Consider the following 27166-nt stretch of genomic DNA (forward strand, 5'->3'; position numbering starts at 1 on the left):
TCAGAGACAAGATCTAACATATGTCATCAGAGTCTCAGGAGAAAAGCAAAGACAGGCTGAAAAGGCATTACAAAAAATAAATGTTTGGAAACTTCCAAAATTTAGCTAAAGACATAAATCTATAGACTGAAGAAGCTGAGCAAACCCTAAACAAAAATAAACGCAACTAAATCAACCCCAAGATACATCGTAATTTAAACTTCTGAAAACTAAAGACAGAAAAAATCTTGAAAGCAGTGAGAGAAAAATGACTATCTTTGGTAGAAAAACAATTCAAACAATGTAAGATTTCACATCACAAACCACAGAGGCCAGCAAGAAGTGGCACAGTATTTTTCCAAGAGATGAAAGAAAGGAGCTGTCAATCCAGAATCCTATACACAACAAAAATATCCTTCAGGAATGAAGGTTAAATCAAGACATTCTCAGATACAGCAAAACTAAGAGAATCTGTCCCCAGCACACTTATCCTAAAAGAATGACTAAAGGAAGATCTCAAAACAAAAAGGAAATGATAAAAGAAGGAACACTGGAACATCAGGAAGAAAGAAAACATGAAAATTTAAAATATGGGTATATACAACAGGCTTTCCTTATCCTCTTGAGTTTTCTAAATTATGTTTGACAACCAAAACAAAAATTATAACAGTCTGATGTGACTATAAACATAAGTAGAGGAAACAATTAAAATTATATTATAAACAGAGGAGTAAAGGGACGTAAAGGGAGGTAAGGTTTCTACACTTCACTCAAAGTGGTAAGTTGTTGACATCAGTAGACAAGTTATCGTAATACGTACAGCAACTGCTGAAAAAGCCATACCAAAAGACACACTCGGTGGTAATGTCACCAAGATGGCAGAGTGAGACACTCCAGGGTTCCATCCCTCCACAGAAGTTTTAAACAGCAAGCAAAAACACAAACAACCATCTTTCTCAGAGCTCCAGAAAACAATTAGAAGGTTGTAGTAACTAAGCAAGCAACAAATCAAGAAAAAGGCAACTTAAAAATGATAGGATTCAAATAGATTGGGGTGATGAATGCGTAACTATATGATGGTACTGTGAACAGGTGGTTGTATACCATGGATGATTGTATGGTATGTGAATATATCTCAATAAAACTGAATTTAATCTAAAAATGCTAGGATTCAGAGAGAAAACCATGGGAAGCAAAAAGCTGAAATTCATCAGAACACAGAGGAGAACAGAGAGGCCAAGAGAGGCCACCATGTGCATTGCCATGTGACAGAGAAGCCAGGACCAAGGACCACTGGCAGCCAGCCCCAACGGTCTTGACAATGCCTTGACAATGCCTTGATTTGGAATTTCTTTTAGACTCAAAACCATGAGTCAATAAATTTCCATTGTTTTTTTTTTTTTTTTTTAAAAAGGCACGAAAACCATGTGGCACCCTTGCTGCCCCTTCTCCCACTCACTCCCCAGCCCAGTCCAATGCTGGCTCGTGCTCCCAATGTGGGTCCCTGAACCCAGTTCAGGAAGGAGCAAAGTAGCCATTATGCACACACTAGGGTATCATCTTCTGTACTAATCTGTCAGATGGGAGTCTGAAGGTCTGAATGAGGACACTGATGGCAGGCTCACCATACCAGAACTTGTACAGCAAGTAGAATCGGCTTGCAGGGCAGCTAAGATGCTATATGGAAACAATCAAAGCAAAGCACAGCTGCTGGGGGCAAAGGATTACCAGCTTTAAAACATATAATAGAGTACCAGGCAACTGGAGGAAGGTCTATTTCCTGGAGGATAAAGGATATTCAGATCCATGTAAACAGGTAATTTCCCAAGGGCATAAATGCCCAGAACAAGACACACCCTCAAAAAGACTGGAGAAGACCCTATGCTTTTACCTCTGACTGTTCTGTAAACTCATTGTTGGACTCACTAAGATTTGACGGGGAGCACTTGTACAAATAAATCCACAAAGACTAGGAGAGCTGGACTTTGTTCTTTTAGTTTATTGTTTTTGTTTTTGTTTTTTTTTTGTCTGTTTGCTCATGGCATTCAAGGAAATCTCTGTCATAATACTGGCTGTATTCAACCTTAAGCAACAGACATCTCAGTGCCTAAACTCCAGAGATAACACGTTAAAATATGAAAATGTCAAGTGTACAACAAAATATATAAGGTATGTAAAGTATCAGGAAACAGTGGCCCATGCAAAAGAGAAAACAAAGCATTAGAAACCATCAACAAGGAAACCAGACTTTGGACATACCAAAGACTTCTAAAAAACTGTCTTAAATATGCGCAGAGAGCTAAAGAAAAACACTAAGAACTAATGGAAATAAGGAAAACAACAGGTGAACAAAAAGAGAATTTCAAAAGAGAGAAATCATAAAATGGAACAAAAACAAAGTACTAGAGATGAAGACCAGAGAAACTAAAATTAAAAACTGCATGGAGGAGTAAAACAGCAGAATGGAGCTGTCAGAAAAAAAGAATCAAAGAACTTTAAGGAAAGAAAATAGAAGTCATTCAATTTGATGATCAGGAAGAAAAAAGAATGAAGAAAGTGAATGAAGCATTAAGAGACCTGTGGAATACCATTACGTATACCAATATTCACATTATGGGAGCCCCAAAAGGAGGAGAGAAAGGGGCAGAAAGAATATTCAAACAAATAACGGCTGAAAACTTCCCAACTATAATGAGATGTGAATATACACATCTAGGAAGTATAACAAATTCCAAACAGGACAATCACAGAGACCAATACCCAGGCATATTATAATCAAAATGTCAAATACCAAAGATGAAGATAGAATCCTGAAAGCCACAAGAGAGAAGCAATGTGTCATACATATAAAAGAACTTCAATAAGATTAAGTGCCAGTTTCTCATCAAAAACCATGGGATGACATATTTAAAGTACTGAAAGGAAAAACCTGCCAAAAGAATTCTATATGTGACAAAACTAACTTCCCAAGATAAAGAAGAGACCTGCCCCAATCAAGACAGCTAAATCAGAGGCTTCAGGGCTCTGTCCCCCTACAGGGGCTTTGAATAACCAGCAAGAAGTGGCAGAAACATATTTCTCAATGATCCAGAATATTGTTAAAAAACTTCAGTGACAGGGTGAGTGCTGAATCAAGAAAAAGGCCCCTCCCCTTCCCAGCTCAGTAGGGAGCTAGACCATGTTCCCAGTATGGAACCCTGGTCCTGATTCTGAAGGGAGCACAGTAACCCTCATGTACATACCTACAGCCCACAATCCCTTGCCCCAGGCAACATGACTTGACTCCTCTCCTACAGCATTCTGTAGGCAAGCTCTCTGAGCTGCCTCCTATATGCAGGGCAGGTTTTAGGATGGTGAGTTCATCACGCCATCACTATACAGATTGCGCCACTAGTGTTGCTTACGTTTGGACACTTTTATGGCTGTAGAACTGTAAATTTGTAACCAAATAAAACCCCTTTATAACAGCCAATCAATTTCTGGTATTTTGCATTCTGGTAGCATTAACAAAATGGAACAGATATAGAGTGCTGTGCCCAAATTGTGAAGAAACTGTTTCCTAGAGAAGAGGGGACATTCGGAACAGGGTAAATTAGAGGAATTCATAGGACCACATGCACAAGGCAAGATACATGTGAATGAAGGATCATGGAGGTCCCAATGCTTTGCCCTGCAGCTATTCTCTAAACTCATTGTATGGATAAGCCCTGAAGGAAAGCACTCCCACAGGTCAATCTGCAAAGACTGGGAAAGGCCTTTTTCCCTTTTCTTTTTCTTTCTTTCTTTCTTTCATCTTTTTGTCATTCATTCATTCATGTAATGTTAGCTCCTGGAATTCAAGAAAATCTCTGTCATAATGCTAGTTGGATACAAGCTGAAAGAAGAGACACCTCAGAGTCTAAACTCCAGCAATAACATATGTTATTTCAAAATGTCCAGGTTTCAATAATATATTACAAAGCATACAAAGAAACAGAAAATGATGACTGAGGCTGAGGATATTAGGCCAAGATTAAAGCATTAGAAACCACCGATAAGGAGGATTAGACCTGGGACATTCCAGAGAAACTTCAAAAAAACAGTACTAAATACACTTAAAGAGCTGAAAGAAAACATGAACAAAGAAGTACAGGAAATCAGAAAAATGACAGATGAACACAAAGAGAATATTAATAGAGAGATGGAAATTATGAAAAGGAGCCAAACATAGCTGAAGACCACAATAACAGAAATTTAAATTCCCAAGAGGGGTTCACTGCAGATTGGAGCTGGCAGAAGAAAGAACTTGAAGATAAGACAATTGAAATCATCCAGTCTAAAGAGCAGAAAGAATAAGAAAAGTGAACAGAGCCTGAAGAACCTGTAGGACACCATCAAGGATGCCAATATATGCATTGTGAGAATCCCAGAAGGAAAAAAAAAGAGACAAAGGGGTGGAAAGAATATTCAAAGAAATAATGGCTGAAAGCTTCCCAAATTTAACAAAAGACATGAATATAACACATCTAAGATGCTCAACAAACTCCAAATAGGATAAACCCAAACAGAACCACACCATGTCATACTGTAATCAAATAGTAAACTACCATAGCTAAAGAAAGAATTCTGAAAGCTGCAAGAGAAGCAACGTGTCCTATACAAGGGCACCTCAATAAGGTTAAGTGCTGATTTCTCATTGGAAACCACGGAGGCAAGAAGGCAATGGAAAGACATATTTAAAGGGTTCTTCACTGCCCATATATCCCTGAAGAGTGAGACAGTGATGAAATGAGAGGGAGGGACAGCAAGGGACAAGATAGGATTTAACAAGGGATTATGACTCCTGACGCATTATACAGATTGTTTTTCAGTCTCTTAGCATATTAGAACAGCTAGAAGGAAATTAACTGAAATTGGGAACTGTAACCCATAACACTTTTTAAATTTTTGAAAGTTATCACATTTCTGTATATACATGTTACATTTCACACTAAAAATGTTAAAAAAAATTTGGAATATAGAATGAAAGCTTTATATTAATGTAAATTTCCTTGAACTTGGTAATAGAATTTAAGGTGATTACTTAAGTAAATATCTTTCTTCATAGGAAATATAAATGGACTTATTATGTGTTCAAGGAGTATGATGTGTGTAACCTACTTTCAATATCCAGAAGACAGATAGATAGATAGATAGATAAACAGACAGACAGACAGACAGACAGATAAGGGAGGGAGGAAGGGAGGGAGGAAGGGAGGGAGGGAGGGAGGGAGGCAGGAAAAAAGGAAGGAGGCTATGGGTATCTGGGGGGGTGGCGGTATGTTGGAGTTCTCTCAATGGAGTTTGTATTATTTTTGCAACTGTACTGTAAGTTTGAAATTATTACAAAACAAAAAGTAAAAAAAATAAAGAGGGAGAGATTAAGACATTCTGAGATAAACAAAAGCTAAGAGAGTTTGTCACAACTAGACAATCACAAAAAGAAATGTTAAAGGGAGTTCCTCAGGTTGAAAGAAAAAGACTCTACACATACAGTGAAGCCACATGAAGAAATAAAGGTATCTAGCAATGGTAATGGCATGGATAAATATAAATGCTGGTACTATATTTTTGGTTTGTAATTCCATTTTTTACTTCTTGCAGAATTGTGGTAGTTTGAAGCTGTTTTTGTATCCCAGGAAAGGCCATGTACTTTTTTTTTTTTTTTTTTGCCCTTAAAAATATATATATATTTTGAAACAATTTCAAACTTACAGGACAGTTGCAAAAATAATACAAAAATCAACACAGAACACTTCAATATACCCGTCACCCAGAAAATACCCAGATACACCAACCATTAACATTTTAAGGCCATGTACGTTTAATCCATTCTTGTGGGTACAGACCTATTATAGGTGGGACCTTTTGATTAGGTTATCTCAATTGAGATGTAACCTGCTTCATTCAGGGTAGGTCTTGATCTTCTGGCTGGTGTTCTTTATAAGACGACAAAACACATACAGAAGCTAAGAGGTGAATTCAGAGAGGCTAAAAGAGATGAAATTAAGAGAAGCTTATAGAGAAAAGCCTCAGAGAAGCTACAAGATGAGGCCACTGGAAACAGAAGCTGAAAGCAACGAAATCCAGGAGTGAAGGACCAGCAGACCCCAGCCATGTGCCTTCCCATGTGACAGAGGTGTCCTGGATGCCAGCAGCCTGTCTTCAGAGAACAGTATCGTCCCACTGATGCCTTGAGTTGGACATTTTCATGGCCTAAGAATTGTAAATTGGAAGTTAATAAATCCCTGTTGGAAAAGCCAACCCGTTTCAAGTGTATTGCATTTCATCAGCTTTAGCAAACCAAAACAAGAATCCAAAATGGAAATATTAAAAAAAGTAATGATAAATCTATGGTTTTGGACATGCAATGTATAAAGATGTAATTTGTGACAAAAACAACATAAATGGGAGATAGAAGAGTAGAGGAACAAAGTTTGTCCATACTACTGAAGTTAAGTTGGTATATCAAGATATCAAATCAAATGAGATTGGTACAGATTTAGGATGTTAAATTTAAGCCTCATGGTAACTCCAAAGGAAATATCTGAAAAATATGCAGAGAAGGAAATAGAAGGGATGCTAAAGGGCTCAATACAAAAGACCACCTAAATACAAAAATATGCAGTAAGGGAATATTTGAGGGACAAGAAAGGTACAAAACTTACAAAAAAACAGACAAATGGCAGAAGCCCTGCATTATCAGTAGGTACTTTACATGTAAATGGGTTAGACTCTCTAGAATGGATAAAAAAGCAAGACTTAACAATATGCTGTTTAAAAGAGACTCACCTTACATTCAAACACACAAGTAGGTTGACGTGAAAGGATGGAAAAAATATTCCATGTAAATAGTAACCAAAAGAGAGCAGGGGTGCCTATATTAATATCACATCAAACTGACTTTAAGTCAGAAACTGTTAAAACAGCAAAGAAGCACAATATATATTAACAAAAGGGTCAATTCATCAAGGTATAACAAATATAAACCTATATGCATCTAACAACAGAGTCCTGGAATATATGAAATAAACACTGACAAATCTGAAGGGAGAAATACCGTTCTACATTAATAGAAGACTTCAATACACAACTTTCAAAAATGAATTCGTATGGTATGTGAATATATCTCAATAAAACTGAATTTAAAAAATGGATAATCTAGACAAGAGAGCAATAAAAAAAAATAAAGGACTTAACAATATTATAAATCAACTAGACCTCACAGACATATACAGACATATGCACCCAAGAGCAGAATACACTCTATTCTCAAGTGTACATGAATCACTCTCTAGAACAGAAAATAAGTTAAGTCACAAAACAAGTCACAATAAATTTAAAAAGCTCAGAATCCTACAAAGTATCTTCTCCAACCACAATGGAATAAAGCTAGAAAACAGTAACAGAGGGAGAACTGGAAAATTAACAAAAATGTGAAAATTTAACAATACACTATTTAAAAAACCAAGGAGTGAGAAAAGAAATCACAAGGGATGTTAGGAAATATCTTGAGATGAATGAAAACGAAAACACAACATACCAAAGCTTATGGGATGCTACAAAGGCAGTGATCAGAGGGAAAACTTATAGCTGTAAAATGCTTTAATCACTAACCCAACCACATACCTGGAGGAACTAGAAAGAGAAGAGCAAACTAAACCCAAAGTAAGTAAAAGAAAGAAAATAAAGATTAGAGTGGAAATGAATGAAATAGAGACTAGAAAAACAACAGAAGCAATGAAACTAGAGTTGGTTTTTTTAAGGGTACCACACTAATGCAAAGTGTCAACAACAGAAGAGAATGAGGAATATGGGGTTTTTCTTCTTGGAGTAACGAAAATGTTCTAAAATTGACTGTGGTGATGAATGCACAAAAAAAGCTCTGTAATTATACCAAGAGCCATTAATTGTACACTGTGGATGGACTGTATGGAGTATTTTATATCTCAATAAAACCGCATTAAAAAAAAAAGACGTAGCAACCTTAAAAGTGTTTATACCAATCAACAGAGTTGCAAAGTGAAGTCAAAATTGATAGAACTAAAAGGAGAAACAGATAAATCCACTACTCTGATTAAAGACTTCAACATCCTCCTCTCAACAACTGATTCAACAATTAGACTGAACACCAGCAAGAACATGGCAGACCCAACATCATCAGCCAACAAAATGTAATCCATATTTATAGCACTCCACCCAACAAAAGAAGACACATTTGCCTCTAGTGCTCACTGAAAACATACCAAGATAGATCCTATCTTGGCCCATAAAAGATATTTCAAAAAATGGAAGAGAATTGAAATAACAATGTATTCTCTAACTATAATGGAGTCAAACTAAAAATCAGTTAAGAGAAAGATAACAGGAAGCTCTCCAAACACTTGCAAACTAAACATACTTCTAAATAATCAAGGATCAATGACGAAGTCTCAAGGGAAATCTTTTAAAATATATAGTGAAATGAATGAAAATGAAAATACAACATATCAAAAATTTTGGAACACAGATACAACAGTGCTGAGGGAAATTTGCCACACCAAATGCATACATTAGAAAAGAGAAAATGTATCAAATCAATAATCTAACCCCCCACCTGAAATAAAAACCTAGTTCTTTGAAAATATGAATATTGGGAAACTTCTGGGAAGACTAAGAAAGGAGAAAAAATACAAATTAGCAATATCAAGAACGAAATGGGATATCACTACAGATACTGCAGAGAGCAAGAAGTTAATAAAATAAATTACCACAATTAAACCCCCCAAAATAAATACTTTAAATAGGCCTATACCTATTAAGGAAATTGAATTCATAATTTTATATCTTCCAAAAAAGAAATATCCAGGCCCAGATAGTTTTATGGGAGAATTGAGAATTCTACCAAACTTTTAAAGAAGAATTAACATAATTCTAAACATTCTCTTCCAGAAAACAGAAAAGCATTTCACACATTCCAGTTCATTTTTCGAAGCCAATCTTACACTGATACCAAAACCAGACAAATACAGTACACAAAAACAAAATTCAAAACCAATATTTCTCATGAATATATATGTGAAAATTCTTAACAAAATATGAGGAAATAGAATTAATTGATATATGAAAAAATTACACACCATGAACAAGTGGGCTTAATCCCAAGGATGCAAAGCTAGTTCAATACTGGAAAATCAACCAAAGTAATCTACCATATTAACAGACTAGAGAAGAAAAATGACATGGTTCTATCAACTGATACAGAAAACTATTTGAAAATATGCAGACATTCAGTAAAAATTTCTAAGAAAGGGAGAATTAGAGGGGAACATCCTCGGCTTAATAAAAACTATCTACAAAAAAAACTACAGCTAACATCATACTTAATGGTAAAAGACTGAATGCTTTCCCCCTAAGACTGGAAGAAAGCAAGGATATCTGCTTTCATCCTCTCATTCAACATAGTGCTGGGAGTGCTAGCCAGTGCAATAAGGCAAGAAAAGGAAAAAAAGGCCTACATATCAGTAAGGAATTAAGTAAAAATGTCCCTATTTGCATATGGCACAAGCGTCTATGTAAAACTTCCAAGGAATCTACAAAAATATTCCTACAACTAATGGGTGAGTTCAGCAAGGCCACAGCATGCAAAATTACCATACAAAAATCAAATGTGCATCTAGCTACCAGCAATGAATATGTGGACATGAAAATTAAAAATATAATGCCACTCATAATCTCTCAAATAAAAAAAGAACTACTTAGGTATAAATCTAACTAAACGTGACAAAACACACAAGGGACCTGTATGCTGACAACTACACAACCCCTGATGAGAGAATCAAAGATCTGAATAGCGAGACAAAGATTAGAAATATCAACATAGTAAAACTGTTAATTCTCCCCAAACTGATATATAGGTTTAACGCAATTCTTATCAAAATACCAGCAAGAATTTTTATAGCTGTAGACAAGTTTATTTTAATATTTATATGGCAAGGCAAAGGAACTAAAATGGCTAAAATGAGTTTCAAAGGGAAGAAAGTGAGGAATCACTCTACCCGACACCAAGATTTATTACACAGCTACAGTAATGAAGACTGTGTGCTACTGATAGAGGAATAGACACATACATCAATAGAAGACCACAGAGATCCCAGAATTAGACCCACACAAATAAGCTCAACTGATTTTTTACAAAGGTGCAAAAGCAATCCAAAGTAGGACAGACAGTCTTTTCAACAAATAGTGCCGGCTCAAATGGACATCCGGCTCAAATGGACATCCGTAGGCCAAAAACATTAACCTCAACCTACACTCACATTTTATACAAAAATTAAGGATCACAGATCTAGATGTAAAATGTAAAACTACAAATCTTTTAGGAAAAATATGAGAAAATCTTTAGGATCTAGGACTAGGCAAAGAAATCTCAGACTTGACACCAAAAGCACAATCTATAAAAGGTTAATTGATAAATCGGACTTCACCTAAATTAAAAACTTTTACTCTGTGAAAGATTAGTGGTTGCCAGGGGTTATGGAGTAGGTAGAGCAGGAGGGAGGTGGGTTTGCTTATAAAAGGGCAACGTGTTAGTTGGTGAAGTTGCATGGTGATCAAAAAAAGCAAATCCATGTGCAGAATAAATGTCTATTCCAGGGAGGGGAAGAGTCACTGCCCACCCCCACCCACCCCCATGTTGGAAGAGATTCCTCCTAATTAGGGGCTGTAGCTCATCTTTGGTTTCCATTCATGGTTTCGGCAGAGGCAGAAGCTAGATCAGCTTTGGTGAGGGCCAGGGTAGTTGCCGAGTCCGTGCACACCTCCATCCCTGCCACCATTGCCATTTGGCATATGGGCCCACTGCATGAAGCACTGGGCTCTGGAGAAGAGGCTGGATGACATGCCCAGTAGAGCCATCTCACCCTCTGGTTCTTCATTACTGCCTCCGCAGTGAGAGCCCTTCAGTGAGCAACCACTTGGGTTAATATCAGGAATGAGAGAGGAAATCACTATAGATTCTAAAGGGATTAAAAAGTAACATCAGATTATTATGAATAACCTTGAGAATGAAATCAGAGACTGAGAAACAAATTTCTTGGAAGACACAAACTACCAAAGCTCCCCGAAGAAAAAAAAAAGAAGATAACCTGCAGAGTACTTTATCTAGTAAAGAAATTAAATACACATTTAAAAACCTACCCACAAAGAAATTCCAAGGCCCAGATGCCTTCACTAATTAAATCTACTGAACATTTATTTAAGGAAGAAGTAATGCCAATTTGACACAAACTCTTCCAGGAAATAGAAGAGGAGAGAATAGGTCCCAACATATTCTACAATGCCACCATAACCTGATCCCAAAGCCAGATGAAGACGTTATAAGAAAAGAAACTACAGGCTATTATCCCTTATGAACATAAAATTCTTTTAAAATCTTTAGTAAATAAAATCCAATGATATATAGAAAGGATAATACGTCATGACCAAGTAGGGTTTATCCTAGGAACGGAAGGGAGTTTAACATTCAAAAATTCAGACACGCAATCTGATAAAGGACATCCACAAAAAACACACAACTAATATCTTTCTTAATGGTGAAAGACTACATTCTTTCTAAGGCCACGAAAGAGACAAGAATGTCTTTTCTCACCACGTCTATACAACACTGTAATGGAGGTCCTGGCCAGTATAATACATCAAGTAAAATAATTAAAGGGCATAAAGACTGGAAAAGAAGTAAAACTGTCTTTATTCACAGATCATGTGACTGTCTCCATTAAAAAATTTTAAGGAATCTTAAAAAAAAAAAAGATACCAGAATTATTGACTTTGGCAAGGTTGGAGGATAAAAGGTCAGTATTAAAAAACCGATGTTCATCTTCTTGACCAAAAGGGGGATGCAAAATGAAACGAAATGGAGCTTCAGTGGCTGAGAAATTTGAAACGGAGTCGAGAGGTCACTCTGGTGGACATTCTTATGTACTATATAGACAGCACTTTTTAGGTTTTAATATATTGGAATAGCTAGAAGTAAACAGCTGAAACTACCAAAGTCCAACCTAGGAGCCTTCACTCTTAAAGACGACTGTATAACAGTGTAGCTTACAATGGGTGACAGTGTGATTGTGAAAACCCTGTGGATCACACTCCCTTTATCCAGTGTATGGATGGATGAGTAGAAAAATGGGGACAAAACCTAAATGAAAAATAGGGTGGGATGGGGGGTGATCTAGGTGGGTTTTGTTTTTTTTTTAATTCTGATTCTTCCTGGTGTAAGGAAAATGTTCAAAAATAGATTGGGGTGATAAATGCACAACTGTATGATGGTACTGTGAACAGCTGATTGTACACCATGGATGACTGTATGGTATGTGAATATTTCTCAATAAAACTGAATTTAAAAAAACAACTGATGTTCATTGCTAGAAGATAGAAATAAAAATCAGAAATTGAAATTTAAAGAATACCATTCATAATAGTTATCAAAAATGCGAAATACTTAGGGATAAATCTGATACAAAATGTGTACATTAAAAAATAAAAAACATTGCTAAGAGAAATTAAAAATGATCTCAACAACAGAGAGCACATCTCATTTGTGATTCGAAGACAATACTGTTAGGATGCTGATTCATTCCAAATTGATCAATTGAGTCAAAATAATCCCAGTCAAAATCCCAGAAAGTTTTTTTGTGGAAACTGAGAAACTGATTCTAAAATTCATTTAGAAATGCAAAGGACCAAGAATGGTCAAAACAACTTTGCGAAAGAATAGCATAGTTGGAAGACTTACCTGAATTTAAAACTTGCAAACATACAGTAATCAAGACATTGTGAAAAGGCAGAAGCAACCCAAGTGTTCATCAACAGATGAATGGATAAACAAAATGTGGCATATACATGCAATAGAATATTATTCGGCCAAAAAGCATGAAGTTCTGATGTGTGATAGAACACAGATGAACCTTGAAGACATCATGTTAAGTGAGATAAGGCAGACACAAAAAGACAAATACTATATGACTTCACTTACATGAAATAACCAGAATATGCAAATTCACAGAGAAAGATACTAGAATACAGGTTACCAGGGGCTGGGGAAGAGAAGGGAATGAGAAATTTATGTTTAATTGGTATTGAGTTTCTGTTTGGGGTAATGGAAAAGTTTAGGCAACAGTTGATGGTGATGCAGGCACAACTCTGTGGATATAATTAACAACACTGAATTCTATATTTGAAAAGGGATAAAAAGGGAAATTTAAGATTATATATGTTACCACAGACACACACACAAAACCACATCGGAGCAACAAAAGAGGTTCTCTGGGGGAGACTCTTAGGTACAATTATAGGTAGGCTCAGCCTCTCCTTTGCAGCAACAAGGTTCACAAGGGCCAGCTCCAAGATCGGTTCACAAAGAGTGAACCCTAATGTAAACAGTGGGCTAAAGTTAACAGCATAATTTTAATGATATTGTTTCATCAACTGTAACAAAGGTATCACACTAATGCAAAATGTTAATTATAGGGAAGACTGTATATAAGGGGGATATGTGAGAATTCTGTACTTTCTGCATGATTTTTCTGTAAAGCAACAGCTGCTCTAATAAAAATAATTTTAAAATATTTTTTTAAAAGACACTGTGGTGTGGTGTCAAGAAACACAAACAGATCAATGGTGGATCCATAATATATGGTCCATTGATTCTTGACAGTGGTGCAAAGACAATTCAGTGGAGAAAACACTGCCTTTTCAACAAATGGTGCTTGGTTATCAATTGTCTATAAATAGGCAAAAACATGAACTTCAATCCATTCTTCGCAACACATACAAAAATTAACTCAAAATGGATCAAAGCCCTAAATGTAAAAGCTAAACCTGAATTGTTTAAAAAAAAAAAAAAAGGGCTGAAAAAGAGGTCAGACTTCGATTAGAGATATCAATAAGAGGATCTGGTTAGGTTAGGACTAAGGCAAATCAGACTAAAGGGTAAAGGACGATACAGACTATGTTTATTCTCTGCAAGATCAAGGGAAGAGATATTTACTTGGTACAGGATCTATATTTTCTGTAGCACACTAAATAATTTAATTTGTACAGTCAGTTTATTCAAACACCATAATTATGTGGAACTTTGAATAGGAAGTGAGATCTGGTAGGTTTGTACAGGTTAGTACAAAATCCCAATACATCCCAAAGTAATTTGGGAAGAGACTAAAAATGTATTTGCAGGACCCCCCTGAGGAACTAGGGGAAAACGCAGAAATGTTGGACTTCCTCACCTGGGTTATTACTAATATTCTCACAAACACTAACTACTAACAATTTGGTAGGATGAGCCCGATCTTGGGGCTGGCCCTTGTGAACCTTGTTGCTGCAACGGAGAGGCTGAGCCTACCTATAATTGTACCTAAGAGTCTCCCCCAGAGAACCTCTTTTGTTGCTCAGATGTGGTCCTCTCTTTTTAGCTAAACCAACTCGGAAGGTGAACTCACTGCCCTCCCCACTATGTGTGACGTGATTCCCAGGGGTATAAATATCCCTGACAATGCAGGACATAACTCCTGGGAATGAGCTGGACCCGTCATCATGAGACTGAGAAAATCTTCTTGACCAAAAGGGGAAAAAGAAATGAAACAAAATAAAGTTTCAGTGGCTGAGAGATTTCAAATGGAGTCAAGAGGTCATTCTGGTATTCTTATATGTTATATAGATATCCCTCTTTAGTTTTTAGTGTATTGGAATAGCTAGAAGGAAATACCAGAAACTGTCGAAATGCAACCCAGTAGCGTTGATTCTTGAAGACGACTGCATAACTATGTAGCTTACACAGTGTGACTGTGTAACTGTGAAAGCCTTGTGGCTCACACTCCCTTTATCCAGTGCATGGACAGATGAGTAGAAAAATGGGGATAAAAATTGAATGAAAAATAGGGCAGGGTGGGGGGGATGGAATGCTTTGGGTGTTTTTATTTTTTTTACTTTTATTTTTATCTTTTTTTTGGGGGGGAGTAAGAAAAATGTTCAAAAATTGATTTTGGTTATGAACACACAACTATATGATGGTACTGTGAACAGCTTACTGTAAACTGTGAATGACTGTATGTGAATATAGCTCAATAAAACAGAATTTTTAAAAAAAAAAAGGCAAGAGAGAACTCTGGTGTGGAAAATTTCCATAACTTGATGTTCCACGAGTATATAATTTCGTTAAAATGTGTCAAATTGTACAATTAAAATGCGTGCATTTTATTGTACAGAACATATACCTCAATAAAGCTGCTTTACAATTTAAAAAAAATTTCAACTTCTGAATGAGAACAAAGGAAGAGATGTTTGTTTGGTGCAAAATCTATATTTTCTGTAGAACACTACATAATTTAACTTGTAAGGTCGGTTTATTCAAACACCATAATTACACGGAACTTTGAATAGGTTTGAGAGCTGGTTGGTTTGTACAAGTTAGTGTGAAACCCCGATACATCCCAAGGTAATTTGGGCAGAAAATAAAAAAGTATTTGCCAAGCCCCCTTGAGGGACTGGGGAAAAATATGGAAATATTAAACTTCCCCACTTGGGGAATTACTGACATTCTCACAAGCCTGGAGGACTATCAATTCAGAAGGTGAGCTCTTGATCTTGGGGCTTGCCCTTTTGAAGCTTGTTACTGCAAAGGAGAGGCTAAGCCTACTTATATTTGTGCCTAAGAGTCTCCCCCAAAGAACCTGTTGTTTCTCAGATGTGGCCTCTCTCTCTCTCTAAAGCCACTTGGCAGGTAAACTCCCTGCCCTCCTACCTATGTGGGAAATAAAGTTTCAGTGGCTGAAAGATCTCAAATGAAGTCAAGAGATCATTATGGTATTCTTATGTGTGATATAGATAGCGCTTTTTATTTCTTAGCGTATTAGAATAGCTAGAAGGAAATACCTGAAACTGTTGAACTGCAACCCAGTAGTCTTGATTCTTGAAGACTACTGTGTAACTATGTAGCTTACACAGCATGATTGTGAAAACCTTGTGGCTCACACTACCTTTATCCAGTGTATGGGGAGAAGAGTAGAAAAATGGAAACAAAAATTAAATGAATAACAGGGGGGATGGAGGGAAGGGATGTTTTGGAAGTTCTTCTTTACTTTTATTTATTTATTTTTTTTGGAGTAACAAAAATGTTCAAAAATTGATTGTGGTGACGGATGCACAACTGTGTGATGGCACTGTGAACAACTGATTGTACACTGTGGATGACTGTAGGGTATGTGAATATATCTCAATAAAACTAAATTTTAATAAAAAGGACAGCAGACAGCTAACATCAAAAAAAAAAGAACTCCCAAAAAGTTCAAAATAAGAAACTACCCATTTTTAAAGTGGGTAAAAGATTTTAACAATTAAGCAAAGTAAATATATGGATGGCAAATAAGCAAATGAAAAGTTGTTCAAACATCATTATTCATGCAAAATTAAGCCATAGTAAGATACTATTATACCACGCACCACTAAAATTGAGAAGACTGATCATGCCAAGTGTTGAGGAGGATGTGGAGCAACTGGAATTTTCATTCACTGCTGGCGGGAAAGTAAAATGCTACAATCCTTTTGAGAAACAGGATGTTTCTTTAAAAGTTAAGCATACACATAGCATAGGACCAAGTCATTCCACTTACTCAAGAGAAATGAAAACATAGGTCATTACAAAGACTTGTTTGCAAATGTTCATAGAATAGAATATTCAAATATGTGTATATCTGTATAATAGAACACTACTCAACAATAAAAAGGAATGAACCATTGATATGTGGAATTACTGGTACATGGAATAACGTTGAAATAATTATGCTGAGTGAAAGACACCAGACAATAAAAGAATATATACCACATGATTCCACCTATATTGCACTCTAGAAAATGAAAAGTAATCTATGGTGACAGAAAGTAGATCAGTGATTACCTGGGGATGAAGGGCACAGAAGGCAGGAGGGAGTGATTTCAAAGGGCATAAAGAAAGTTTTGGGGATGATGCATATGTTCATTATCTTAATTGTGGTGATAGTTCATGTGTGTGTACAAATGTCATAAAGTATATTTTAAACATGTGCAATATATTGTATACCAATTATACCTCAGAGAAGTGGGAAAAAGAAAGAGAAAGAGAGAAAACTACCAATAGCATAAAAGATAAGCACCTAATTCTGGACACTGAGGGCTTCTGAATTTTTATCTTGGTCCACTCTTGCTGTCCAGGTACCAGTGCTAGGTTTCCATCCATACCTTATTTTCATAAAGAGCACAAGTGATAGGAAAGCTTCTGTGCAGAATGAATTATGTACTTAGAAAGGGAGAAAACAAGGGCAAACAGAAATTTATTCCGTAATTTAAAACCCCTTGGTATAACAAACACCGTAAGATGGTGAAATTCTAGGTGATTTTCCTTTGGTTTCTTTAAATTCTTCTGGACTTTCCAAATTATTTACAAGCATTACGACTATGCTTTCAGGGATCATTTCTATAGCTTGTTACAAGTATTACTTTGCCCTTTTGAGGGGGGGGGAGCAAAAAAACAGTATTAAAAGAATCTGATTAAATTCACAATTAAAGAAAGAACTACTCAAAAGGAAACCAAGGGGCTTTTTTTCACCCTGATCATTAATTAATGAATACCAGCACCAGAACATACATGCACACATACACATACACAAACCCCTTAGCATTAATTTACATAAAGAATAGGGAGATTTGATTTATAAGGAAGAAGAACATTCACAAAAATGAAGAAGGTCAAAAACTCACAAAACGGATACGTTCTAAATGCCAAATTTTGCCAATCAACCCAACTTGGCTTTCACCTAATTAAGGACACTTGGATATGTTGTAACTAAGTCCCTTCCCTTTAGGTTGACAACAGAGCACTCAAACTCTAAAAGGAAAGTCCTGTATGGATTCCCGGGAGGTGGGGACAGCAGTGAGAGGACTCTGTGCTCTGAGGCTTACAAGACTGTAAAGTGCATCAAGCCTTACCACCCAGGATCAAGCCAGGAGAGTCAGGATTTCTTAACCCTGATCCCAAAGTAGTAGCATCAGACATTTATGTCAAATTTTTTAGCAAGTGAAGAAAACCAGCACAGAATTCAGAGATAAGAAATGCTCATAAAAAACATTTCTTTTTAAATAACTTCCCAGATTGAATTAGGTACAAAATGCTTTTTATGCTACCTGAATACAAATTCTACGAATCACCCTCCTGGGTTTCTAAAAAAACATACCCAAACTTCTAAGTAATCATAGAGTTTTTGGCTTAACAATTCACTTTCATGTTCAGAGAAAAATGAAAGCTTAGCATAACACAATACAACAAACATACCAAAACACAAGAACACTTACATGTCTTGGAGTGTTCATGTGATAGCATGTAATTGGCGAGAGGTGGTGTGTAAGTTAAACACTGCAACGCTGCATTGGCAAAACAGGTGTTGCCCAAATTCTGGAGCCCAGCTCCAACTCTGTGAGTTTGTTGCCACTTTAGACAAATCTTCTCAGATGGGAAAAGAACTTTTTGTGGAGGAGCAATGCCATCACCTAAGGCTAGAAAAATAACAAATATTTCAAGATAAAGTTTTGCATACTTCTGAAGCTAAATAAATAGCAACACATCAAACCTGTGTTTGATTCTAAATCTTATTACCAGTTTACCAGAAATACAGTGGAGAAAGGAATATTTTAAAAGACAGAATCCAATGTGTGGAAAACCCTCAATTATTTGGTTTCTTCAATAAATAAATTGTAAGGGTCAAAAGGGGGGGGATATTTATAGAGTAAAAGAAACTTATGCAAAGTGTGGACCTTGTTTTGATCTTGATTTGAACAACTAACTGTTATAAAAAATTATATGACAACCAGGGAAATGTAAACATTGACTGGAAGTTTAATATAAGGACACTTTAAATTTTTATTAAGAATCCTTATTTTTTAGATGATTGTACGGAAATATTTGCAGATGAACTATGAAGTCTTGGATTTGCTTTAAAATAATCAGAGTGAAGGGAAGGAGGAGTAAGTGGTTAGAGAGATAGAAGAAACAAGATGGGCCGTGAGTTGACAAATGCCAAAGCTGGCTGGGAGGAATATGAGTTCATTATAGTCTCCCTTCCTTTATATCCATTTAAAATCTTCCATAATAAAGCATTTTAAAAATAAATAACAAAATCATTAGAAAGTGCAGAGTAAGTCAATTCCCTATAACATTTGCTATGGATGCCTGTATTCTGTACCATCATCATCACTGTCATCCTCACCATCACCCCTTTCTTGGGCCCTTACCAGCTGCCAGAGAGTCTCAATTCTAAGGACCAGTACTGTAAGAAAACCAGTAAGAAAACAGGCTTTGAATTCAGGCTGTCAGACACTATATCACACTTTTAAGTATAATATGCTTGCCATAAAAGAGTTGTTACCTATTTTTACAAATAATAAACAGATTACTAATGACTAAGTATGCTAACAGAACTCAGGTGATGCTCAAGGAACAATTTCTTTAGGAAAGTTCAAGACCATTCATAGCAAGACTAATTTTCCAAAGGCTTGCTAATTTCTAGATGCTTCTAAAGGGTGAGACTCCCAATAGACAGTCCTCTATTTTCACAAAGATATTAATGAATATTTAAGTATGCAAAAGTAGGCTTCAGCTTGGTGAGAATGGACAACAAAATCAGGTAAAGAAAAATGAGTCTGTAGAGAGCTCAGAAAAGGGCAAAGTGGCAAGACGTGAGCTAAGTCTTCAGGGAGACAGAGAGGAGCCCAAGCAACATGGTAGGAGGCTGGAATCTGTGCAGAAAGATGTCCTGGGGGAAATTCTTGGTGGTACAGGAGACACAGGACTTCAAACCTCCATCTGTAACATTCAATTATTTGTGTTTTGTGATAGAAACTCCTCCCCCTCACCCAAAAAACCTTCAGCAAATCACACTACCCACCTCAAAATCATAATATCACACTAAGAGGACACAAAACAAAACAAGGGTCAGATTTGTCCAAACGCTAAGACTAAGCCAAACAACTGTTCTCATAGCAACTAATCTATTTCCTTTCTTTGTATTTCAAAACTTCCAAATTCCCAACTCTTAGAAATACCAACTAAATGTGTCAATATTTCATTTATCTGAATAAGTTTTGACAAATGCAACATTTATCTTTTAAACAAATGTAACCTTTATATTATCTGCTCTCTTTCCAATAGCTTTATTACTATGACTTGAACTGGCAAGTCAAGTTGGGTAAAGCCCATTTGTCAAAAGGCAACCATTTTTTAAAAATGTCTTCAAATTTTTAAAAGACAGACATCTACTTAGGGAACTATAATAATTACTAGTCAAATGACAAGTTGACATAATGCCTGTCCATCCCAATTCTCACCAAGATAAAGTTTATCCTTAAAAAAATTAGGACTAAAAGAGACCAACTACAAACACCCTGGTAACTAAAAATTATCTTACCTGTTGTAATACACATGTTAATCATGCACAAGCAACAAGACAATGTAAGGTAACTACAAAAAAATGTAACCCTGCTGGCCACTACTCAGCAACATTCATCACAAAATAAGTCCCTCTCTGAAACCACGAATTCGTTGACAGCCTTTAAACAGGAGTTTCTGGTAGTGATTCTGTCTTTCAAAAAACAGTACCTTGATCCTTTTGTGGTGATGGCTTTGATTTATCAGGTACAGATGAATTTGAGTACACTACAGCACCAGGTACTGGTCCTAAAGAAAGTGTGTGGTTTGCAACATCATTTAACGAAGACACAGCACCCCAGCTGGCAGAACCTGCATCCATGTCTCCAGGTGAGACTGCTTCAGAACTGCCAGGCTGATTCTGGTAAGTCGATGGTTCTGAAGATTCAGAAACTTTGTCAACTATGGTCATTGTTCAACTCTGCAAAAGACGAAAAGCATAAATTTGGTTCATAAGGTAAGAAAAGTAATCCACTTATCCTTCCATTAGATCTTGGAAAATTATCCTACTGTTCTCAATTATTTTCAAACAAATCAAATATAAAACAATACTTTCAAACAGCTAGCATCTTGCTAATTTGAACATGTCAAAATACTTTAAAACTCAATGATATATTTGATTAGAAGAATATTTTATTCTCTTCCATGCCCCATGAAGTCTGATGTTTCAATTTATAATTAGGTATCTCAATTTCCATTCTATATATTTACTAAGTACCTGTTTTTCTCTCTTGTGCTTATAACTATAGAACACAATATGCACTAGCATATTTGACTAAATTTTCCTCAGGGAAAAGTCTCAACTACACTAAAAGAAAATCTAGCTTTAATTTTGAACTTCAAGTCCAAAATGAAATTGTTTGAAATACATTACATTAAAAATAAATAAATAAACATAAAGTCTCTCCTTTCAAACAAACACATTTTTCTGAGACTCATATGTTATATATGACTTTTTAAATAAAGCCCATAAGATATTGACATCAAACTTTAACACAAATGTTACAAAAGTACTTAATCAGAATTTCCTCTCTCATCTCTATTTTAAAGTCTTAGGGATCCTTCTAATTGAGCATTTTCCACTGTGTTAAATGTAGTTTATATACATATTAACTTGCTTAATTTTCATAATGAATTTATGAGAGCTCAGAATACACAGGGTCTATCAAGTGAAGCAACTGTAACCCAACTAGTCAGCAGCTGGGACTTGGAGCCAGTTCCAACATTCCCAGCAGGAATTCCTTTTGGCTACACCACCTAGTCAACAGAGTACTTTTAGGAATGCTTCTGAAACTGCTCAGTGGCAGCTAGCATTGAAAAATAGTAACTCCTCCCCCACCTTCAACCTGTAGCCAAATCTAGATATGCCACTCCTTTGTAGCAAACCTTTCAGGAGTGCGCCAGCTGCCCACAGCACAAGCTCCCAACACCTAGACCCGACACTGTAACCTCCCTGCACACCCTCTGTTACATTCCTGCCATTTTGAGCTCACTTTCAGTCCCTGCTCCCTCTGGACCCTGGACATAGTATCCTTTTTAACCTACTCTTTTTCCATCCTTCTACCTCCTGCCAGTTAAGACCGCTTCCACTTGTCAGTTTAGAATTCATTTCCTCTTTGACATTTGACAACTCTCCCTACCCCAAGATTGAGTTAGGACCCGTCCTACCAGCTCTGCAGCACCCTTGTGTGATGTCTATGGTAGCACTGCAGCACCTATTCCACAGACCACACTACTTGTGGCTCTCCATCACCTTTCTTTTTCATATCCCCTGACCATACAGGTGTTGAACAAACAAATGAACAAATTCTGGAAGCAGGAAGTGATTGGCATTTGCTTTTGTGCCTTGTGGTGATTTATGTACAGTATCTCACTTAATCCTAAAGAAACTTTGAAGTAGGAAATAGCCTTTTTAAACATCATTTTTAAAAAAAACTCAAAAGAGTAAAATACAAAGGATAGTAAAATAAATACCCATGTACTGGCCTCCTCAATAAACAACAGTGATGGTGCACTGGCTGTTCACAGTAAATCTGCTTGTTTCTTTGTTCATTTGTTTTTTGTTTTTTTTTAATGCATTAATGTTGTTGTTTGTAATTTTTAATTAAGGAAAGAGGATCACCCCAAGAGTACAACCTTGAAAAAAAAATTGGGAATCTTATATAGAAATAGGAAAGTAGTATTAATTAGATCTTAATAAACTTAGAAAAAACTGAATTGAAATTTTATGTCAATCTCAGATACATGATCCTCATTCAGGAAGAAAGCCTGAGACTTATCCAAATATAGTTTACACTTCCCTCATTTAACAGTCAAAAGAAATTATGGAACAGTGTGGGGACAGGGGTAAGAAAACAAAAGAGGAAGAGGAGAAACAGAAAGAGAAGGAAAAGGAAGAACAAGAAAGCCCAAACAGAATAATCAGGTTAATCCAGCCTTTTTTACAAACATTAAATAGCAGCAAAAACCTTGATTTTCCTGGGAAAAACATCCCTTCAGGACAATCATTAACAAAGGATCAAATAAAACCAATTTACTTGCTCCAATTACATTTATGGGGGGGGGGAATACCACACTCTTAAATTAAAAAAAAAAAAAGTAAGGAAAACTTACAGTTCAATCATCAATAACCATTATAATTTGGGGAAGACAAATTCAAACCATCTATTCATTTTCATTTGTATATTCCACCAATAATTCACCCTAAACCCTCAGGTATGAAACTAACTCATCTGCCAAAGAAATAACCTTTCTTGAAGCCAAACAATGTTATGTAGTACTTGGGGATTCATAAAGTTACATGTCCTGTACTCTCAGTAAATCTTCTAAACATTATTGTTGTAAAATCAGGATTTTTAAACAACTACTTCAAAGTTAGAATTTCTCTTAACATCTTCTATGGCATACAAAAAGTTACAAAAGTATGTTTTTTAAAAATACACATATACACAGATCCCAGCTTGATGTGTGTGAAGGAATGAAACAAATCAACTTCACAAGTGTTTTGTTTGCTTTGAGTACCATCTTTTATTCAAAACTCTTAAAATCCTCAGCCCCTTATATAGTATTTTACCCTAGTGAGGACCAAATGCTAGAACGCATTATTGATCATTCATATAAAAAAAAAAAAGTCATTATTTAAACATTGTGGCACTCCACGTTTACCGAGGTAATATCAACACATGTAAAAAGAAACTGTTTCATTATACTTGTTCATAAACAATGTAATCCATGGTCTTGTCACATTTCCATTTAAGAGAAAAACGGACGAGCTTTAAAAAGATATAACCTTGATCTTTAGTTAAGCAAACAAAACAACTAACCTTAAACCTTAACAGACCAAAAATTGTAGATTTGATTCAATGATGTAGAAAAGAAAGTGAAACTGACCCTAAGAAAAAACCAATAAGTGAAACTGATTATGCACATCTCCTATGTACTTTGAATGAATACAGTAAAAAGAGTACAAATATGTTTAAAATGTACAACTCAAAATAAAAAAAGACGCCACCAAAACGTTAACAGGAACCTACAATTCCGTTTCTACCTTGAAAAAGAGGCGTTAACTAGTTTTTCTCCCAGTTTTACTGTTACTAGAGCGTATTTACTTTAAATAACCAACATGTTTTTCCCATAAACAATTAAGCACTCTCTGAATATAAAAGAGCCATTCAACCCAAGTAATCGCAACTGCACTCATTATAGCGAGTTTAAAGTGCTAGATCATAAAACTTCTCTGCCGTCAAATTTTCACTTCACATCTGCAACTGATCTCCCCCCCCCCGCACCCCACCCCACTTTCCAGGTAAGTTGGCTCTTCTGGCCCCGAAGATAAAGAACGTGACCGAGGCACACATGCTTCGGGAGACGCGCCTCCCCTCGGGGTGCCCGCTGCGCCCGGGCGCCCGGCGTGGGCAGCTCGGACACTCGGCGGAGGAGCCCGGCGGACTGCCCCGGCCAGGGCGCCCGGGTGGGAAAGTTTGTGTCTCTTTTAGGGATGCGGTGGGGGCGGGGAAGCGAGCCCGCGGCTCCGAGGGGCGCTCGGCGGCCCGAGGTGGCAGCCACGCGGGGGGCGGGCGGGCGAGCCGGGGCCGCAGGGCTGCCCCGGGTCTGCGGCCGGCACACGCCCACCCCGGGCAGACCCCGGGCGACCCGGCCGCCCTGGAGCCGCCCTCCCGGCCCAGCCCACGGGCCGAGGGGGCGGGATGGGACCGGGTGGGGGTGGGAAAGCAGTGTCCATGGCAACCAGGGGGGTCCGGCCTCCCCCGCGCAGCCCGGCTCTCCCGGCGCCCGACCCCGGCGGCCGCCGCCCCCTCCCCAGCGGCCTGGCCCGGCCCGGCGGCGGCGGCGCTGCCCCCGGCCTGGCGGGGTCCCGGCCGGCCCGCGGCTGCGGAGGGGGCGGCGGGCGAGGGGCCGCGCCGGCCCCCGGCGGGGCCTCGCCGGCCGGCTGGGCTAAAAAACCGCCGGGCCGAGCTGCGGCTGAGGGGAGCGGGGCGCTCCGCAGGCCCCACGCCGGCCGGCGGGCGGCGGGAAGGAGGCGGGAGCTTACCTGACCCGGCTCGGCGCTCGCTCCATCCCCCTCGGCCGCCGCCGCCGCCGCCGCCGCACACAGCCCAGCCGCCCGGCGGGGGACAATGACGTGCCTCCATCCGGGCACCGCCGCCGCCGCCTCCGGGTCAGCGCCGCGCCCGCCGCTCCCCGCCGGGCCGCCAGGGGGCGCGCCAGGCCCGCGTCCGCACGCGCCGCCGCCCAGGGGCCGTCGCCTACGAGGCGCGGCGCGCAGCTAACGGGCCCGGCGAGCGCGGGCGGGGCGGGCTTCACGCGTCACTGGAGCGCCGGGCGGCCGGCGGGAGGCGCGCGCTAGTGGGCGGGTCGTGCCCGGCAGCTGCTTCCCGCGTCTCCGCCGCGCTGGCGGAGGGGCGGCCGGGCTCCGTCTGCTTCCCAAAGTCGCCTTTCCTCTTGCGACGCGCCCCTCGATCCTCGCCCAGCCGCTGGGCGAAACCTTCGCCCGCTGAGGCTCCGGCGCCCGGCCCCCGGCCCCGCAGCCGCGGCGCTGAAGTCCGCCCGACCCAAGCCGGGCTCCGGCTCTCCATCCTACCTCACATGCGTGCCAGAAAGGGGAGAGATTTAAATCCGGCTCCAGAAAAGGGTCGCCCCCCGCCCATCCCATCGGGATCCCGCCTCAGATTCGACAATCTTAGGAGGCTCCAGGACCAGCTCTAGCTCTCGAGTGCCAAAGCCATACTTCCAACCCCTTTTTGACGTTTCCACCGCGATGTCCAGCGGAGGACTAACTGCTCGTTGCCTCTCCCCTCCAGTCCGACTCTGCCCCTCCCCGTTGGGTTCCCGGTTTTGATTAAGAGCCAGGTACTGTAGAATCCTTTACACCAAATTGCCTGAACCTGACCTAGGCTTGTGATTGTGTGATTCCGGCTGGGGCTGTGGTTCTGAGCTCTCCCTGAGTCAGTCAGTCTTCTCTCACCAAGCTCATTGCAAAAGCTTCCTCTCCGATGCTCCACTTCTAGTGTTTTCCACTCCCTTTTAACCATGATCTTGTGACCTGGGTGATCTTACTGAAACACATATTACTCCCCTCTTCAGAGCCTTCAGCCACTTCCTTGACACTCAGAAAAGACCCTTGGCCTGGCATTGAAAGCCTCAATCTCCTTTCCTCTTTCATGTGTTCCAGCTATTATAGATTTTGTCCTTCAAATCCTACCCATGCCTCCTCTTCCATGAAGCCCTCCTGAGTCCCCCATCAGAATTTTATTACTCCCAAAATAGGCAGCATATACCTTTTCTGGTAGCACTTTCGTCACTATTATTATGGAAAGAAATCATTAAAGTGATAAAATATTGGTTGTGTATTGGGAGCAGAACACTGAAAGAAGTACTTTGAGGAAGCACGAATGGGAAAGGGGAATTTCAAACCTCCAAAATTCAGCACCCACTTTCAAGATTAGCATCACAATTTTCTTCCTGATGAAGAATGGTTCCAGAATTTCACCTTCACAGCTTCTTCTACACCATTAAGAAATATTTACAAGAACAGCCATAAGGGTGGACTCAGTAATTTGCTTGCCTTTTCCAAATGAATTTCAGATGATCAAATACAGAATGGGGAAGAATTAAAAAGTTAAATCCCTAATATATTTCACCTGAGCTTTGAGGTATTTCAAAATGCTTCCCTTGGAAGTCACATTAGTTTGGCTTCTTATTTCATTTTCCATGTCATACTCTCTATTGACAAACTGCCACTGCAGTCAGCCCTTAAATCTTAGTACTGAGTATCTGAGCAACCTGGGTAAGAAAAGGAATTTTTTTTTAAAAAGTCATTCCTTGGCATTCTCTACCCAGAACAGGCTCTGGAGGGGATCTTGCAACCCCACCTCCTTCAAGTCTTCAAAGCAAATGTAGGCCTTTTCCTCTAGTTTCATTACCACTCACTATAGCAAACCTGTATGAAAATTAGTATGAAAATAGTAACCATAAGAACTGTGAAATTGAAATTTGAAATTGGGTGACCTCTGATCTTATTGTCACTAGGGCTGATGATAGAAGATGCTGTTACAGAAAGAGATAAAATTGACAGGCTATGGGCACTCAACCAGCAACATAAAGTGAGGTGTAAAAGCCAGAGAACCTCCTTAGCAGCCTGTTTTAACTGTCATCTGCAGTTAGAGG

At 38.6% G+C, this 27166-nt stretch overlaps 1 protein-coding gene across 1 annotated transcript in view; it reads right to left on the bottom strand.

Moving 5' to 3' along the window:
• The window catches only part of USP42 (ubiquitin specific peptidase 42), a 48750-nt gene extending 23629 nt beyond the window's left edge, over positions 1-25121 (bottom strand). The window contains exons 1-3 of the mRNA XM_037815195.1: positions 25032-25121; positions 20654-20903; positions 18355-18555 (exon numbers count right to left, since the gene is read on the bottom strand). Coding sequence (XP_037671123.1) covers positions 18355-18555; positions 20654-20894 — 442 coding nt within the window. The 5' untranslated portion in view covers positions 20895-20903; positions 25032-25121. The remainder of the gene's footprint in view (positions 1-18354; positions 18556-20653; positions 20904-25031) is intronic.
• Positions 25122-27166: the final 2045 nt, after the last annotated feature.

The sequence above is a fragment of the Choloepus didactylus genome, chromosome 21 (assembly GCF_015220235.1).
Source record: "Choloepus didactylus isolate mChoDid1 chromosome 21, mChoDid1.pri, whole genome shotgun sequence".
NCBI classification, from domain to species: Eukaryota; Metazoa; Chordata; class Mammalia; order Pilosa; family Megalonychidae; genus Choloepus; species Choloepus didactylus.